We start from the raw sequence: 17,603 nt of genomic DNA on the forward strand, positions 1-17,603 counted from the left end.
TCTGAGAGTTAGATCTAGGCATTGGAATTTTTTGTAAACTTTCCAGGTGATTTTAATGTGCAGACAGGATTAAAAAATCTGCTGCATCCCGTTAAAACTTTTTGTAGAAATGTGTGTTTTACTTTCTGGGGGGACGTTGTGTGCAAATTTTCAGAGGGCTTCTTAACCCAAAATGGCTAAGGACTACTGCTCTAGTTGAATATCTTTCATATTTGAACAATGTCTTTTTTGTTAAACTTTTCTAACTTATATTCTTCAAGTTGTATAGCATTATTGGGGAAATAATTAGCATTTTTACGGTAGTCTAACTGGAATTTCTTTTTAACTCTGTTTTTTCTTCTGATCTACCATACTTCTGGACTAGTCTTGACTTGTAAGGTATTTGAAGTTTAAAGAGATGCCCTTTCCCTGAGGTTATCTCTTTCACTTTGCTAGTCATAAAAAGATACCTGTGAATTTTTTCGTTTTTCTTTTTTTTTTTGATTCCTAAATATAGCATAAAAATTATTTTCATTAGCAAACACTCATAAATTTAATAGTTTGTATTCTTGGTTGCTCTTTATTGTATCATGTAGAGCTTTCACAAGTAAATGCATGAGATTCTGAGATCATTACACAATTAGTATTTATATCTAAAACAAGATTATACAGTGTTGCTGCCTGCCCCCTTTTCAGATTTGATGGAAATCTAATGATATAATAGTAAATGACAAAGTTACTGCATTTACCCATCTAAATATGTGCCACAAAGCATTTTTATCATACTCTCATTATTTATCTATCAGCTATAATTATAAAGGTAATACACCGCCCCCCCCCCCCACACATATGGAGAGAGAGAGAGAGGAATTCAACTCAGCTATTTGTAGGTTGTTTGTTTATCTCCTATTTATTGGAAATGTTTTTGCATGGTAGATCACTATGTGGTAGAGGGCTATTTCTCAGCCTCTGATAATTTTAGCACCTGAGGTCATGCATGTGCCACCACACATGCGTTCAGGTTGTATTACCTTCAGGCTTCAATCTGAGGTTGCTTCCTTTGTCTCTATCATCTACAGCCTCTCTCCTTCCCCTCCAGCACCCCTTTGACATCTACCTCATTTTTGGATCACCCTTCTTTGCCAAAGGCTGGAAGAGGTACTATATTTTATTGACTTTAATCATCCATTTATTAAGATTATATATGCAAATATTTCCTGTCATCTAATCACTACTTAATTGACTAATTGGGGACTCAGTAATTTTAGTTCATCCAAATAACTTGAAAAAAAGGTCTATAAAATTTGGAACATTAGAAGAATATATTTAAGTGTCTGTTGTGTGAGTTTTGGCATTTTCGATAGATGAGGCATCAATTTGTGATCTATTGCAAACTAAAAAGCAGGGTAAATGGAATTATGAATCCATAGTTTAAGTGAGGCAAATTAAAGATAGCAAGTTGCTCCAAAATATGAGCATTAACATGTGTGCCAAAAGAGGAATTTTGATTAATTTTAGTACAACGGTAGAGAGTAAAGGTCCTGTTTAGTTCTTTTGTTGACTCAATTTTCTAGTTTCAAATGAGGTCTCTTTATCATAAGTTGTTATTACCTATCAGTAGGATATATATTGGAATTCTAGAAGACTGTGTTTAACTCTCTAGTCTTATATTCTAAAGTAAAGCCTAACCTCAGGCCTCATGTTTCCCAGTACATTTAAAAAAATTTAAAGTCAGAACATGTTTAACTTTTACAGTGGAATATAAATAAGATCTCTTAATTGAAGAATGGTAATTCTCTATGTGGAAAAGTGATTATCTTGGATTTTGTGAGATATGAGTCAGCAAACTATAGCCTATAGGTCAAATCCAGCTAGCCACCTGTTTTGTGCAGTCTATGAGCCAAGACTGCTCATTACACTTTTAAATGGTTAAACAAATCAAAAGAAGAACTATATTTTTTGATATATGAAAATTATATGAAATTTAAACATCAGAGTACATAAATAAAGTTATATTGGAACACAGCCATGCTAATTCATTTACCTGTTGTCTATGGGTGCTTTCCTGCTACAGTGGCAGAGTTGAGCAGTTGTGACCATATATGGCATTCTCATCACTTCACACTGCTGCTTGGCATACTATAAATCACAGTGACATGGTTATAATTCAACAGTGTTTTGAATGCCACACATATCATTGTACTACAGCATTTACTTACTTTTTATTATCAGTGCATGCATGTCATGTCAAAACAAGAAAAGAAGAGAAAATGGATTTTGGATGTCACACTTTAAGACACAGTGGAGTGTGGATTATTTTGTTATTGAATTAGATGGCAAAGCATTGTGTTTATCATGCACTGGCACTATGGCTGTGGTAAAATAATAAATGTTGACATTATCAGACTAAGCACTCGTCTCAATATTACTGACTCACAGGAGAGCACTAGTCAGAAAAATTAAAAAAGTTAAACTGGAATACCTCATCACAGCAGACTTTCTTCAGAAAAATAAATTATGAAAATGTGGATGAAGCCAAAATAAGTTTATGGGTGGCTTATTTGTTTGCCAAGCAAAGAAAGCCATTTATCAGTGGTAAATTAATTAAATAGTGTTTTACTGCAGTAACTGAAGAAATATGTCAGGAGAAAATAAGTTTATGACCATTACTCTTTCAGCAAGAACATTTGCTTGAAGGGTTGAGAACATTGGGAGCTAAATCATTAGTAAATTGAAAAAAACACGACAAATGATTTCAACTAAAGAATTACTTTTGATGAATAAATAGCCTGTGTGGATCAACTACAAACAAGAATATTTTCATTGAAGTTGAGAAAACACTAATTCAGTACAAACTGAAGTGGAATCTGTTAAGATGTATTTTACAACTGATGTTGTTAAAAATATGTGTGGATCAGAAACAGGTTTAGTTGAACAATTTACAAAGCTTGTGAAAATGTTAGGTGTTTAAATCCTGTGGTTATTCATTGTATTATTCAATAGTAGGCACTTTGTGGAAAATGTTGTAATCTAATCATATGGTTATTGAACCAGTAATGTCAACAGTGAACTTCATTTGCTCTCCTGGACTTGACTATCATCAATTTCACGGATTTTTGTCAGACATTGAAACTGAATATCCTGAATTGCCTTGTCATATAGGACTTTGATGATTTAGAGCTGGTAAAGTTTTATTGTGATTTTTTTTGAGCTCAGAGTCATGATTGAAATTTTTCTGATAATCAGAATTTCCCTCAACCACTGTTATTGAACACTAAATTCTAAAAGCTTTGGAAATTAGCTATGTAATGAATTAAACCTAAAATTACAATATAATTCAGTGCTTACATACAGAACTTGTACTCCAGTAATGTCATTTAGATGACAACTAATGTTGTTTGAATCCCAGGTAATGTCAGGCAGTTTTATATACTTTTTGTACTATCAAACATTAAAACATGAAGCCAGATCACCATTCCCACCAAATTTGTAGCTGATGTATTTTTTGAGCTCAAACTACATTTCCAGCAGTGAATTTTGGACTTCGGTACAAATATTTTGACATTTCAAAATCCATTTAACTGTGCAGTTGAGGAATTCCCACATAACTTTCAATTAGAAGTGATGAATCTGCAACGTAATGACATGCTAAAAAGCATGCAATATAATTTTATAAATGCCTGCTAAGCAATAAATATTCTCAATTAAAATATGCTCATGGGTTGATACTAGTATTTGGCAGTACCCATCTTTTCAAAGTGAAATACATAAAATCTCATTACATATCTTCATTTACAAGTGAATATTCTAGTGGATTTTGTTGATAACCACTAACTTTGAGTCCCAGTGAAAGGAAATAATAGCACCCTCCAAAGATTTCTGTCCTTATTAGTAGACTGGTGTTACAATAAATTGTACCCAATTATTATTATATTTTGAATTTGTCGATAAAATATTTGTGGATATTTGCTTTCTCTTTTGCTATATTAATACTTACATAATATCCTTGATTTTGCCTCCTGGGGGCAAAGACTAAAATATTTACTCTCCAGACCTTTATAGAAAATGTTTGCTGACTTCTGTTGTAAGGAATGACACCAAGTTAACCCACTGGCATGTCTGAATCAACCTTATCAATTAATGGAATGACAAATAATGCAGTACTGTCACATGTTAAGCAGGACCTCGGTTTTTGTTATGTCTGTTTTTGGCTGTTTTCATTTATAATCTTAACTCAATTTTGGTCTTTGTTTAAACATATACTGCAGTTCTATTGGATTGTGTTAGGCGAATACTTTTTGAGTGAGTGAGTTGGGAAGATTTGGAAATATGTAAAATGTTAGAAGGCAGATGATATTTTAGAAGGACAGTTTGGTTAAGGGAAATAAATCATAGAAGGCAGGTGGATTTTTTGTATTGAGGTGGATTAGGTTGTATATTAGGAGAAATTCACAACTTTTGCTTGGTTGGTTAGGAGCCATCCTCTTCAGTTTAATCTGTTTAATCTTGAGAAAAGCTAATAGATTTGTGACATGGGAGAGGAGGTCATCCATAAATTGCTATGCTGCTGCAATTGTATTTTAAGAGTTTCCAAGAAATGGTTTATTTCTTCAATTTATGTGGCAGTAATAGAGAAGAAGAGTTGTCAGAAAAGTTACTTCAGGCAACTGTAACCCTTATTCCACTTGGGTTTTTATCAACCCAAATGTCACAATTAATGTGACAGTATTAGGAATTTGCAATTTATAATTTTTTAGGAAGTTGGGTCTCTTTAAGAGCACTGTATGATTTAAATAATAATAGCCAATGGTTTGAAGATATATAAAGTATTGTTATAAGTATTAGAAGCTTGTTATTATCCACAATAATTACTTTAAGCTTTTGTATCTTTTAAATACAACTAAATCTTTAAAAATTATCTAACTAATACATGTGGATGATAAAACTGCAAAATCTTACAAAAGGGTATACAGTGAAAATCAAAGTTCTCCCTTTTTTTTTGACCCTATTTCAACCTTCTAGTGTGAATTCATGAAAAAAGTTTATGTATCTTTCCAGAATGTATATACAAGCATATGAATGTATATAAATTGTATTCTTAAGTGGAGTTATTCTATGCATACTCTTGCATCATCTACTTTTCTTAACATATATGAAATCTTCTTAATAGTGTACAGTGTTTTCCTGCTTTCATGTATGTAACATAATTCATTTAATTTAGTTATTTATTGATGGACATTTATGTTATTTCTACTGTAGTTTTTTTTATTGCCAGCGGCAGATGCAGGTTCTGTCGAGCCTGAAGCTTACAAAATTTGGAGGGGAGGAACATCTAACAGAAAAACTATACAAATTTGCAAATATAAAGTTAAGTATGGGGCCTTGGAATGTATCATGCAGGTGAGGTTTCTGAAGGTTATGTGTCATTAGCATCATAGTAAATTCACCTTTGGTTATTGCAAGTGTAAGTAGTGGCACAATAAACATCCTTGTATTTACAGCTTTGCGCACTTGTTGAAGCATATATATTGGATAAATTTTATGAGGTGGAATTACTAAGATGGAGAATATTAGTTGTTAAGATCATGGACTTAGAGTTTAAGCTGCCTGGGCTCTAATACCAGGTCTTCCACATACCAGCTCTGTGAACTTGGACAAGATCCTTAACCTCTCTGTACTTCAGTTCCTCATATGATAATGAAAATAATATTAATAGTTTTGTTATAAGACTGATGTGAATTTAAGTGCTATTTCTAAAGTGCTTAAAATTGTGCTTGTCAGTCAGTACATGTTAAGTATTATGTCAGTTTTGTGAGTTTTTTTAATGAGATAGTGTCATTTTATGACATTTAAATACTTGCATCATGATTGTTTAAGTATACCATGATATCTAATTTAAAAATTTAAATAAGCCTTTTGAACTGTTACTGTTATATTTGTGTATAGAACATATACAACAATGACATCATGGTAAATAGTTCTTTGAAATTTGCAAACTATTTTTACGTTTATTAAGTCATCTATATATAACCTGTGTATACTGGAATGTTTTTCTCTTAATCCATTCCGCTCCAGGTGGAGAAAAGGGACAATATTTTCCCCATATAATTCCATTCTTCTGAATCTTCTTTGTCTTTTCTACTTTGAATTTGCAACCATGGGTCTGTAGAGATTTAGAAATATTGAGAAATTTTGACTTCAAAGGCTTATCTTTGCTCAATTTTTTTATTTAAGAAGACTTTGCATAAAGCTCAGCTATGCTTTGTTTGCGCTAAGGCTGTAAAAAATTAAAGCCTCAAGAAGGGGTACTATTTTTTTTGACATGATCAAGAGCGAGATAAAGTAGAGGAAACTAATATTATTATTGCTTTTTCTCTGATCTTCTCCTTCCCTTTTTCTTGTCTCCTTTCTTTCTTCCTCCAGCCTTCATTGCTCAATGTAACAGGTAGTAAATTCTAGCTAACATAACAGACCTGCCAGAGAACAGAAGTCTTACTAGCTCTTCTAGGCCTTTGTTTTAACTTCTAGGACCTTTCCAGCTCTTTAGAGAATCTAATAAGCTGGTGGTAGTTTTCTTTCTCTTTCTGGGTTAAAATTGTTTTAGCACAAATCAGAAATTTGAAAAGAAATCACGAGTACCACCTCATTCTTCTCACAAATGAGCTGACATGTGTATGCCACAAGTTGAGCATATACACAACTTCATATTTAATTCCTCATTGAAAGCTTATATGATATTTTTCAGAAGGCTGAATGATTGCTAAAGGAAGTAGAAAGTATTAGCAGATTTGGATTTTAATATACTTGGCTAGAATTGCCACGTGCCAGTGATCTCTGATAGAGGGAGTTAGGCAGTCTAAGGTGGTTTAAGCAGTGGATCAGGACTCTCTGGCTTTCACCTCATTCCTCCCTTCTTACACCATTTCAAAGTAAAAAGAGGGCAACACTACAATTAACTAGAGTAACTATGATGTTCACCACAATCAAGTGTCTTCCCTTGAGTTTTTCCAAGTGGTAAATATGAAGAAATCAATACTAAAACTCCTCATTTTTTGCTTCCTTTTAGATCTGTGGTGATATTATTACTGTCATGTCACATCAAATCAACATGTATGTGTGTGTGTATGTGTGTGTATAGAGACATACTGTTTTGTTTGCATCAAGAATAATGAAGCCATGCAAGCTTATGTTAATTTCTCATGGAACTGAAATTCTTCACATTTCCAAAAAGTTAAAGTTCTTGGAAATGACACTGTTGTAAAGGGAAAAACAACATCTAATTATGAATGGCTCCTCTACTTTTGATGTAGCATTCTTGCAATTTCTTTACTTTACTTGTCCTTAATTAGGAATAATGTATAAATAATATAACCTGTTCTTGAGTTTTATTTAAAATACACTCAATCCTACCTCTGCCTTGGGAGCAATGTTAATTTTTGCATCCAGTGTTAACAAAATATTCTTTAAAAAAGTAGAAGACAATTTTTTTTTTTTTGGCTGTGCCATGTGGCCTGTGAGATTGTGGTTCCCCGACCAGGGATCGAGCCTGGGCCCTCTGCAGTGAAAGCATGGGGTCCTAACCACTGGACCGCCAGGGAATTCCCTAGAAGACAAAATTTAAAGTTACTTTTCAGAAAAATATTTCTTACGAAACTAGTAAAATTGGTTAATAATATACAGTTACATTTATAGGGAATATGCTATGCTTCCAAATCCATGTTAGGAAGTTTAAAACTATTCATCATAGTTACAGAAACCCTTTAAATTAGGTATTAATTTCCGTTTTATTAGGGAAGAAAATGGAAGTTTAGAAAAGCCAAGTGAATATTGAACGTGAAAGTGTCTGCTTCTAGACCTGTTGTCTGTTATACCAGAGTAAGGTGCTTTACAAAATGCAGTAGAGGTGTAGAGTTATAAACACAAATAATTCTCTTAATCTGATGTAGAAAGGTAAAGTGATTAGCTTGATGATAAAATGTTTGCATGAAAGGAGTCAGCACTATACTAATGACATCTATATACAGAGAACTAAAGCTTCCCTCACTGCACCACTGCAGTAGGGGTTCATATATCAGTTTAGCCCATATGGTGGGTGAAAGTCATAAATTGTGCTGTTCCCACATTGAGGTAGCTCTTTGGTTTCACTTTCTAGATATTTCAGAAAGATTGGAATCAGGAGAGCCTTGGGAGTTATTAGGGAATTGCAGAAAAAAGCTTAATGTGTGAACTCATGAGAAGAACAGGACATAGAGGACTGAGTTGAGCACATACTGTGTGCAAGACACTGTGCTAAGTGTAAGGGATGTGCTGTGAAGAGTAAGCCATGGTGCCTGCATCTTACAGTTTGGTGGGACTATGTATTTATTTCAGGATGGAGCAGAGAATATGGTACAGTGAGAAGAACTGAGAAGAAACTAGGGAAAGAAACAGTAATAGTCAAAGAGAGGAAAGAAGAAGAAGAGAGGGTTGGAAGAAAAAAGGTCTATGTCTCTTCTACTAGAATGTAAGTTTCCTGAAGCCAAACTTGTTTACTGTTGTATCCCTAGTGTCTAGGAGCATGCCTGACACAAAGGTATGTGCTTAGTAAACACCTGTTTAGATGAATGAAGGAAGAATTGAGAAGAGAGGTGAATGGAAAATTGAGCAGGAAGAAAAGAAGAGAATAGAGAAAGGTATAGGAGAGAGAAGTAAAAGAACAGAAGAGAGGAAAGTGATAAAGAGAGGGAAAGAGCTTTCTATCAAATTCAGCTTAGATGCAACATGGCCAAGGCAATAGTGAGAAGCTTGTCTTTATTACCTCTAGACTGGGGTTAGGACGGGTACAGAGGTAGGGTCCTGTGTTCCAGACTTTCATGTGGATTAAATGAGATTATATATAGGGCAGAGTTTTATAAAGAGCAAAGCATTATGTGTGAGTATTATTTACTTATGTATTTATAGTTGTTAATAAGTAGCTTGAAGCCAGAAGTTGAAATGTAGGTTTCTTGAGAATGACCTCTAATTTTAATACAGTAATGCTTTCTGTGTCTAGTAGTCAGGATATGAACTATTCTACAAAACTGAATTTTCCTGATAATCAAAGCTTATGTTGCCATCAAATTCAACAAAATAATTTTACCAGATTTGATGTATGTCTCTTGTAAATATATATATATTCTTAAAAAAATACCTATCTAATTTAACCTTTCCCTTATGATTCTGGATCATTATTATAAGCATCATTGATTATGTTTTGCTGTAATATATTACTGCCCTCAGAAACCTGTTGAGATTTATTATGTTGCTTAAATCTAAACATAGATGAAGTAATCTGGATTACTATTTTCTGAGTTCTTCTGATTATGTCTCGTGGTTTTTCTGCCTCTTCTATCTCTATTACCTATTATTTAATAGTTTGAAAATCAAATTAATTTTTGTTATGAGATTTAAATAATATAGATAAATATAAAGTAAAATACGAGAGGCTTTTTTGTCCTTAAATCACGCTCTATTCCAATCCCAAATCCCTCAGAGTGATGATGAAAGTTTGGTCTGTAGTAACCTGGTTTTTCTCCACACATAAATACATACATAGTGTATTAATCTGCTATGGCTGCCATGATAAAATACCATGAACGGCTGGATTAATCAACAGCAATTTACTTCTCATTGTTCTGGATGTTAGAAGTTCCAGATCAAGGTGCTGGCCAGTTTGGGTCCTGGTGAAACTCTTTTCCTGGGTGTAGACTGCTGCCTTCTTGTGTACTCACATGACCTCTTCTTTGCCTGGGATTGGAGAGAGAGAGAGCATGAGTGAACCCTCTGGTGTCTCGTCTAAGGACACTAATCCCATCATGAAGGCTCCACCCTCACCAACTCATCTAACCCTAATTACCTCCCAAAGTTCCCCTCTCCAAATACCATCACTTTGAGGGTTAGGATTTCAACATATGAATTTTGAGGGAATACAATTCAGTCAGTAGCACATATACACATACATTTATTTCAATATAAATGGAACCATGCTATATGTATTTTTCAGCATCATGCCTTTTAATTTAAGACTTTGCCTTGGAAGAACGTTTTATTTGTGTACCTCATTCTTTTTAGTGACTCTATGCTATTCTGTATCTTAAATGTATTAAAATTTATTCAGCTATTCCCCTGCTGATGAACATTTAAATATTTTCTAGTTTTTTGTTTTATAAACAGTGTTATAACAAACATCTTCATATGGACTAATTGTGTGCACTTTGTAAAGTATTTTGGTAAGACAGATTTTTAGATGGTCAAAGAATATTCTAATTTGAAGTTTGAGAGACAATTCCAAGTTGACCACTAAAAAATTTGTGCTAGTTTTGTCACATCAATAGGGTATGTGTCTTCCTTCCTTCCTCCCTCCCTCTCTCCCTCCTTCCCTGTATTTTGAGTTGTTCTGATTATGTCTCATAGTTTTTCTACCTCTTCTATCTCTATTACGTATTATTTAATAGTTTAAAAATCATATTCATTTTTGTTATGAGATTTAAATAATATAGATAAATATAGAGTTAAATATGAGAGGCTTTTTTGTCCTTAAATCACCCCCTATTCCAATCCCATACCCCTTCCATCCTTCCTATATCTCCTTCCTTCCTTCTTCTTCCTTCCTTCCTTCTTTCCTTTTTCTTTCTTTCTACAATATTGAGAATACTGAATATTATCACTTTTTCGCGCTTGTCAATTTAGTAGGTGAAAAATAACTTACTATTCATTTAATTTGCAGATTTCTTTTTGTGGTTCAGGTTGTAAATATTTCTGTGTGCTTACTGATCATTTGAATTTTTCTTGATGAACTTCCTGTTGTGGTTTTTGTCCATTTTCATAGAAGGTTGACTTTTTTCTAAGAGTTTTTCTACATGAGCTTTTGCTTGTAATTCCCAATGCAAATATTTCTTCGAAGTTTGACTTTTACTTTTGACTTTATCATCTCTTTAACTTTAAATAAATTCAAATATTCATATACTTGGGTTATTTAATATTTTGTATGTTTTGGGTTTCATGTCTTGCTTTAAAAAGCTGAAGATAAAAATTTTAATGTGATATGATAGCTGTGTATGTATTTTTTATGATTATAGCAATTTTAGTTTTCCTTTTTGTAATTGAACTATAGTTGATTTAAAATACTGTGTTAATTTCAGGTGTTCAGGAAAGTGATTCAGTTATATATATATATATTCTTTTTCAGATTCTTTTCCATTATAGGTTATTAAAGGATATTGAATATAGTTTCCTGTGCCATACAGTAAATCCTTGTTGCTTATCTATTTTATATATAGTGGTGTGTATCTGTTAATCCCATACTTCAAATTTATTCCTTCCCTCCCTTTCACCTTTGATAACCATAAATTTGTTTTCCATGTCTGTGAGTCTGTTTCTGTTTTGTAAATAAGTTAATATTTTAGATTCCAGCTGTGTGTGTTTTTGTGGTAGAAATATTTCTATTCAGGACCAAATGCATTTTATGTAACCAAAAATTGGTCTATGGGTATATATTAATTTTATGTATTTAATTGTATTCAAATCTATATATTAATAGAAAATACCTCTATTGCAATATGTGAAAACAGAAATAGCTTGTATTAAATTACCATGTGACTGAGCCTTACTTTCTTTTCTTTAAAATAAGGATAACAGCATCTATCTCATAGGTTGTTGTGAGAATTAAATGAGATGACCTATGCAAATAATACTAGATGCCTCCTAAGTACCATTTATTATTTATACATTAGTGTATTTCATCTTCAAAACAATGCTCTGAAGCAGGTATTACAGTACCCAAAATACTAAAGAGAAAATAGATCCAATGAGCTTAAGCAAGTTGCCCAGGATCTCAGATAAAAAGTGGCAAAGCCAGATTATAAATACATGTTATTCTGAAAACAAAAATCATGGTATTTTCACTATACACTCTTCCTGGGAGATGACAGGTATTTTTTACTTTAGTCCTTTTTTCTCTTTCTCCGTTTTCTTTTTCTGTTTCTCTTTTGCTATTTGATGAATAAGACTCTCTAAAACAGACTGCCCAAGAGTACTCACTGTGATTATTGAAATGTTCTTTTCCCTGTCCAAAGAGGTAGCCATTAGCCACATGTGTCTGTTGAGTGCTTGAAATGTGGCTGATGCAACTGAGGAACTGAAATTTTACTCTTAATTAATTAAATTTGTATTTTTATATGCATTAACTTTTTTTTTTAACATCTTTATTGGAGTATAATTGCTTTACAGTGGTGTGTTAGTTTCTGCTTTATAACAAAGTGAATCAGCTATACATATACATATATCCCCATATCTCCTCCCTCTTGCATCTCCCTCCCACCCTCCCTATCCCACCCCTCTAGGTGGTCATAAAGCACCAAGCTGATCTCCCTGTGCTATGTGGCTGCTTCCCACTAGCTATTTTACATTTGGTAGTGTAAAATTACATGCGGCTACTGTTTTGGACATTGCAACCTTAGACATATGAATGCTTTTTTTTTTGTATGTATAAAGTGAGTGTAATTAATGTATTGATTGATAATGAGGAAACTGTTCATTCTAGGTTGAAAACTTTAGCAGAGGAACTTATACAGACACAGCAGATGCTTTTAAATAAGGAGGAAGCTGTCCTGGAGCTAGAGAAGAGGATTGAGGAATCTTCTAAGACCTATGAAAAGAAGTCTGAGTGAGTAAAACAAAAATAATTTGAAGGAAGAAAGTTTAATTGATGTAATTTTACAGAAATACTTCAGTTACATGGAATTATGGACGTGTAATTTCTAGAAGCTGAAATTTCATGTTAAGTATAAAACTGTGTATGGTTGAATTACTTTCTAGGACTCTAGAAGAGTGATTTTGTGTTTTTATCAATATAGTGTACTGATCATATGTCTCAATGTTTTAATGGTTTGAACTATTTCCTGAAAAACCCTGTTAAAACCTGTCTTTACTCCCCATCATCAAAGTCTACCAGATTCACTGTGAATTCCTTGTTAAGAAAGTGACAGACCAGTATTATCTAGAAACTGGTTTCTACTGTGTTAGAAGGAAGCAAATAAACTTACTAAAAAAGCAGTCTGTTTCACCTATAAAAATCCTTCTGATATTTGCTGTGCTGTTTTTGTCTTACTGTTGTTTTTCTTGCTGATTTCTGGATCTGTAAATATTTTCATGGATCCTCTGACTTTACTTGTTTTGCTATACTCTTGTTTTTACTGATTTCAATAATTATGTTTTCTACTGTATTAAGGTTTAAATTTTGATCTAAAATTTAAAATTTCTAATCTGACTTTGGTCATTGTTTGCATCTCCAACAGGGGTTACTGGTATGGTTTCTCTAATCCTAGACTAGAATATATAAATTTCTTGCTATCATACTTTCCCAATTGGTGTGATTTGCCAAGACTTTCAAGGATTGTGATGTGTAGCATTTGTCTGGTCTATACTTGCTCTTACTTTCTACACAACTTTTCAAATATTTTCTGCTTCTCTCAAATTTCTGATCCTGTTATATACCCCATCATAGTCAGCAGATGGACCTCTCCTACATTACAGAAAAAATTAGAATCATTAAGTGGCAAGTACCTTATTTTCTAGATATTTTAGATACCTAAATGCACCACGTTTGTACCCGTTCTCTTTCCTAACTTCCATAGAGGACCTGTTCCTTGTCCTGTTTATTTCTTGTGCCTATTTTTATATCTCATCATCTCTTACTTTCCCAGAAATTTTACATTGTTTTATATATTATGTTCACCTTTTCTTCTCAACTGTGTCTTGTGTTCACTTTTTAAATATTCTTAAGTTTTGACTCCTGAAAATAATCTCTACCTTTCTGACCACCCTAGATAACCTGTCTTTAATCTTCATCTTTTCCCTCAATTACTGTCTTTGCCTTCTGTTTTCTTAGTCAAACTTGTTCTAAGAGTGCTAATGAGCACTCATTTCCTCACTCTCACTTAGTACTTAACCCACAGATATCTGGCTTCTGCCCTGTCACCGTTGAAATAGGTGGATATCTATAAAATCATCAGTGACCTTTATATTGCTAAATTTAGCAATTATCTTACTTGACTTCCTCACAGTATCTTTGTTGACTTCATTTCCCTTGGCCTTTGGGACCAAGGTGACAGATCTTACTTCTCTCTTTCTGGCCACTCCTTCTTTGTAAACTCATCCTCCCCACTCAGCCAGTATATTTTGGAGTTACCAAGGCATGGCCCTAGGCTATGTCATTCTCCTCTCTGTACTCTATCTCTAGCTGATCCCCTGAAGATGACTCATGTATATTACTCTCTCTCAGATTTCCTCTCTGAACTCTATGGCCGTGTAATCAGTTGCCTAGTTGACATGCCTCCTTGGATGCCTTAGAAGTACACTAAATTTCTCATATCTAAGGCTGAATTAAAAATCCCTTCAATATAACCCAACCCAACCCAATGCAACCTAGTTCACTCTTAGTATTTTTTAAAATTTCAGTGAATGGCAACACCATCTATCCTATTGTACAACTCAGGATATTAGGAGCCTACTTCTCCCACTTATACTATGGCTTTTATTACAACTTGGTGTTAAATGTCATATTGAAATTGATGAGCCTTTTAAAGGTGAGAACAGGAAAATTTGAGTTACTCTGGATATTCCTTTAATAAATCTGGAAATTTTCAGTATTGCATCAACAGAAGACTCTATTGGGATTATAAAAATAAAATTTATCAACCATTGCACATATAAAGTTAAAAAAAATTATCTTTTGTTTTTCTCTATTTGCTAGTAAATCTCTTCAGATGACCAAGCAGTTGTACGTTTTACAGTTTTGTACGTATGCACATTGTAAATGACTCCTGTTTTATAATTTAGCAGATATAAAGAAATACAGTAGGATAGCTGACCCTCTCACCAGCATGTCTGAGTTGCTGGGGGAGGCAATCTTTAAGTGTTGTCTTACTGTGGAAGTTGTAGATTCTTTGATTTTTTTGGTATGTTCTCTTGACTCACATCTTCTATTCTCTCTTCATCTACATAATCAGTGTGATCCACATTCCTCCACCTACTTGTATTTATCAGAAGATGAGAATGGACATAGAGGAGAGGAAGCTTAAAGGGTGATGGACATATGGGAAATAACATCTCTTGAGTTCGTACTCTGTTCCACATACTATGCTAGATGTTTTATATATGTTAATTCACTGAATGTTATCTTCACTATGCTTCCTGTGTAATTACCTGGATTTTACCTTTAAGACTTAGAGAATTTAGATAACTTACTTAGGATCACATACCCAGTAAGTGATAGAAAATGCATGAGTTTCTGACTCCAAGGTTTCTGTCTGTTTGATCACAGCAATTGCTTGATCTTACGATTTTAACAGTGTTCTTAGGAGAATAAATTAGAAGGGATAAGTATGTCAAGCAGTTCAGGGAATGAGTCCTGTTTAACCCAAGTTCTGTCACCCCTTTGTTATTCATGGAGTTTTTATTGTTAGCTTCAGGGTATAATCTTGAAAATGTTAAGCATATGTATATAACTAAGTAGCCATTGTGAAATCTCATTAATTTAGACATTGGTAGGGTTGAAGTTTGTCTTTGAATCATATGTTAAAATATTTTGCTAAACAAATAGTCTGAAAGGGATTCTAGGGTAAATGTTTGCATTTCATTTTCTTAATATTTCTTAAACATTTCCATTTTTTGTGTGTATATGTAAATATATATGTCTACATATATTTATTTAAATATATGATTAAGAGCAATTTTTATCTAGTTTCAAAAATATTTATTTTTACTCTGCAGACTTTTTTAGCTTCATATACCGTGTTAGTTAAAAGTAATAAAACAGGGACTTGCCTGGTGGCGCAGTGGTTAAGAATCCCCCTGCCAACGCAGGGGACACGGGTTTTATCCCTGGTCCGGGAAGATCCCACATGCCGCGGAGCAACTAAACCCATGTGCCACAACTACTGAGCCTGCACTCTAGAGCCCACGAGCCACAACTACTGAACCCACGTGCCACAACTATTGAAGTCTGTGTGCCTAGATCCCGTGCTCCGCAGCAAGAGAAGCCACCACAATGAGAAGCCCATGCACCGCAATGAAGAGTAGCCCCCACTAGCCCCAACTAGAGAAAGCCCGTGCGCAGCAACGAAGACCCAACACTGCCAAAAATAAATAAATAAATAAAAACTAAAAGTAACAAAACAAACAAAACTACATTTTTTCCAAATACTAAAAATATCCTATATTAGATAATTTACATTCTTAAATTATTTCTAAATTAATGGAATTATGTGAATGTTTACTTAATAGAAATAGCATTTGTATTCCTATGAAAATATAACATATGAGGGACTAATGTTAAAACCTTTAAATTTAGGTTTAACATAAATTTCTCCAAAACATCTTATAATAACAGTGAAAAAATAAACTATATGAGAAATCATTTGATAGCTTTGAGTCCTATAATTGAATAATATAAAGTGAAAAATGAACTTAAAGAATGGTTTTTATGTGACATTAAATTCACACTAAGAAACACAGAGTTTTAGCTTATATAAATGATGCAGTTGCAGTACAGCTATTGCAAAATTTTATTTAAAAAATAGGGTGAAAGGAATAAAACCAGCCATTTGAAATGGTATAATTTTAATAGAACACAAAGCGTCACTCTAGTATACATATCTTTACTCATTACTTCCAAAGCATATTTATTCAAATGGAAATAATATCCATCTTCTCCTGATCTATGATCCTTGACTACTATATTAGAAAATAGTTTATGGGAAAATATACCAAGCAAATGTCATTTATGAGTCATTGGCATAAAGAGCTGGTAATGTTACTATTGGTTTTAATGCTTGGTTTGATTTCCGAAAAGTGAATGATTATTCAGTTTTGTATTGTGCTGTACCGTTATCACCCAGTACTTAAAAATACTTTGTACATTATAAAATCATAACTCTTAGAGCCATGCAAAATCTTAAGAGATCATCTGATTCAACCTCCTGGTCTTTCAAATTATGTGACATCTGAGGGCCAGAAATTTTAAGAGACTTGCAAAGATTCACATCTAACTTGTAGTGAAGTTAATACTTGAACCATCTGGAGTATTGTTCTGGTTTGAAAACTCAGGTACCTTTTATTTTTGTCTCAGAATTTTTAGATTATATCCACTAGGTGCTATGAATACGGTGAAAGGTAAGACACATATGGTCACATGTCTCATGAAGCTTACACTTTTGTAGAGTAGACCAGTACAAAACAGGAAATTAACAATTGTGATAATTGCTGTGAAACAAGGAGTTCAGATAGAAGAATAACAGAGGAGTACCCACTTAAGATAGGTAGTCAGGGGTCTTCTAGGAAATGGCATTTTTGCTGAGACCTGAAGGACAGAAAGTGCCCTCCAAGTGAAGAATGCATGGAAAAGAGTAGTCAGAAATAGGGAGTAAATAGCACCTGCATAAGTCCTGATCCCTTCAATGTTTTAAATTTATTTATAGCTTCCTGTGCATCTTGTATTGTACAATCATGCATTTATTATAATTTTCTTCTTCTTGAAATATTTATAGCTTTTTTACTCAATGGTGTTATAAGCATATAAAATAATTATAGTGTGTTACATAGTGATT

The 17,603-nt window shown here is 33.4% G+C and overlaps 1 protein-coding gene across 7 annotated transcripts in view; it reads left to right on the plus strand.

Moving 5' to 3' along the window:
• Positions 1-17,603, plus strand: part of FER (FER tyrosine kinase) — a 462,076-nt gene that overhangs the window by 144,143 nt on the left and 300,330 nt on the right. For all 7 annotated transcript variants that reach the window (XM_068535703.1, XM_068535705.1, XM_068535706.1 and 4 more), the window contains one exon: positions 12,539-12,661. In XM_068535703.1, the coding sequence (XP_068391804.1) occupies positions 12,539-12,661 (123 nt within the window). The remainder of the gene's footprint in view (positions 1-12,538; positions 12,662-17,603) is intronic.

This window comes from Eschrichtius robustus, chromosome 2 (assembly GCF_028021215.1).
Source record: "Eschrichtius robustus isolate mEscRob2 chromosome 2, mEscRob2.pri, whole genome shotgun sequence".
Classification (NCBI taxonomy): Eukaryota; Metazoa; Chordata; class Mammalia; order Artiodactyla; family Eschrichtiidae; genus Eschrichtius; species Eschrichtius robustus.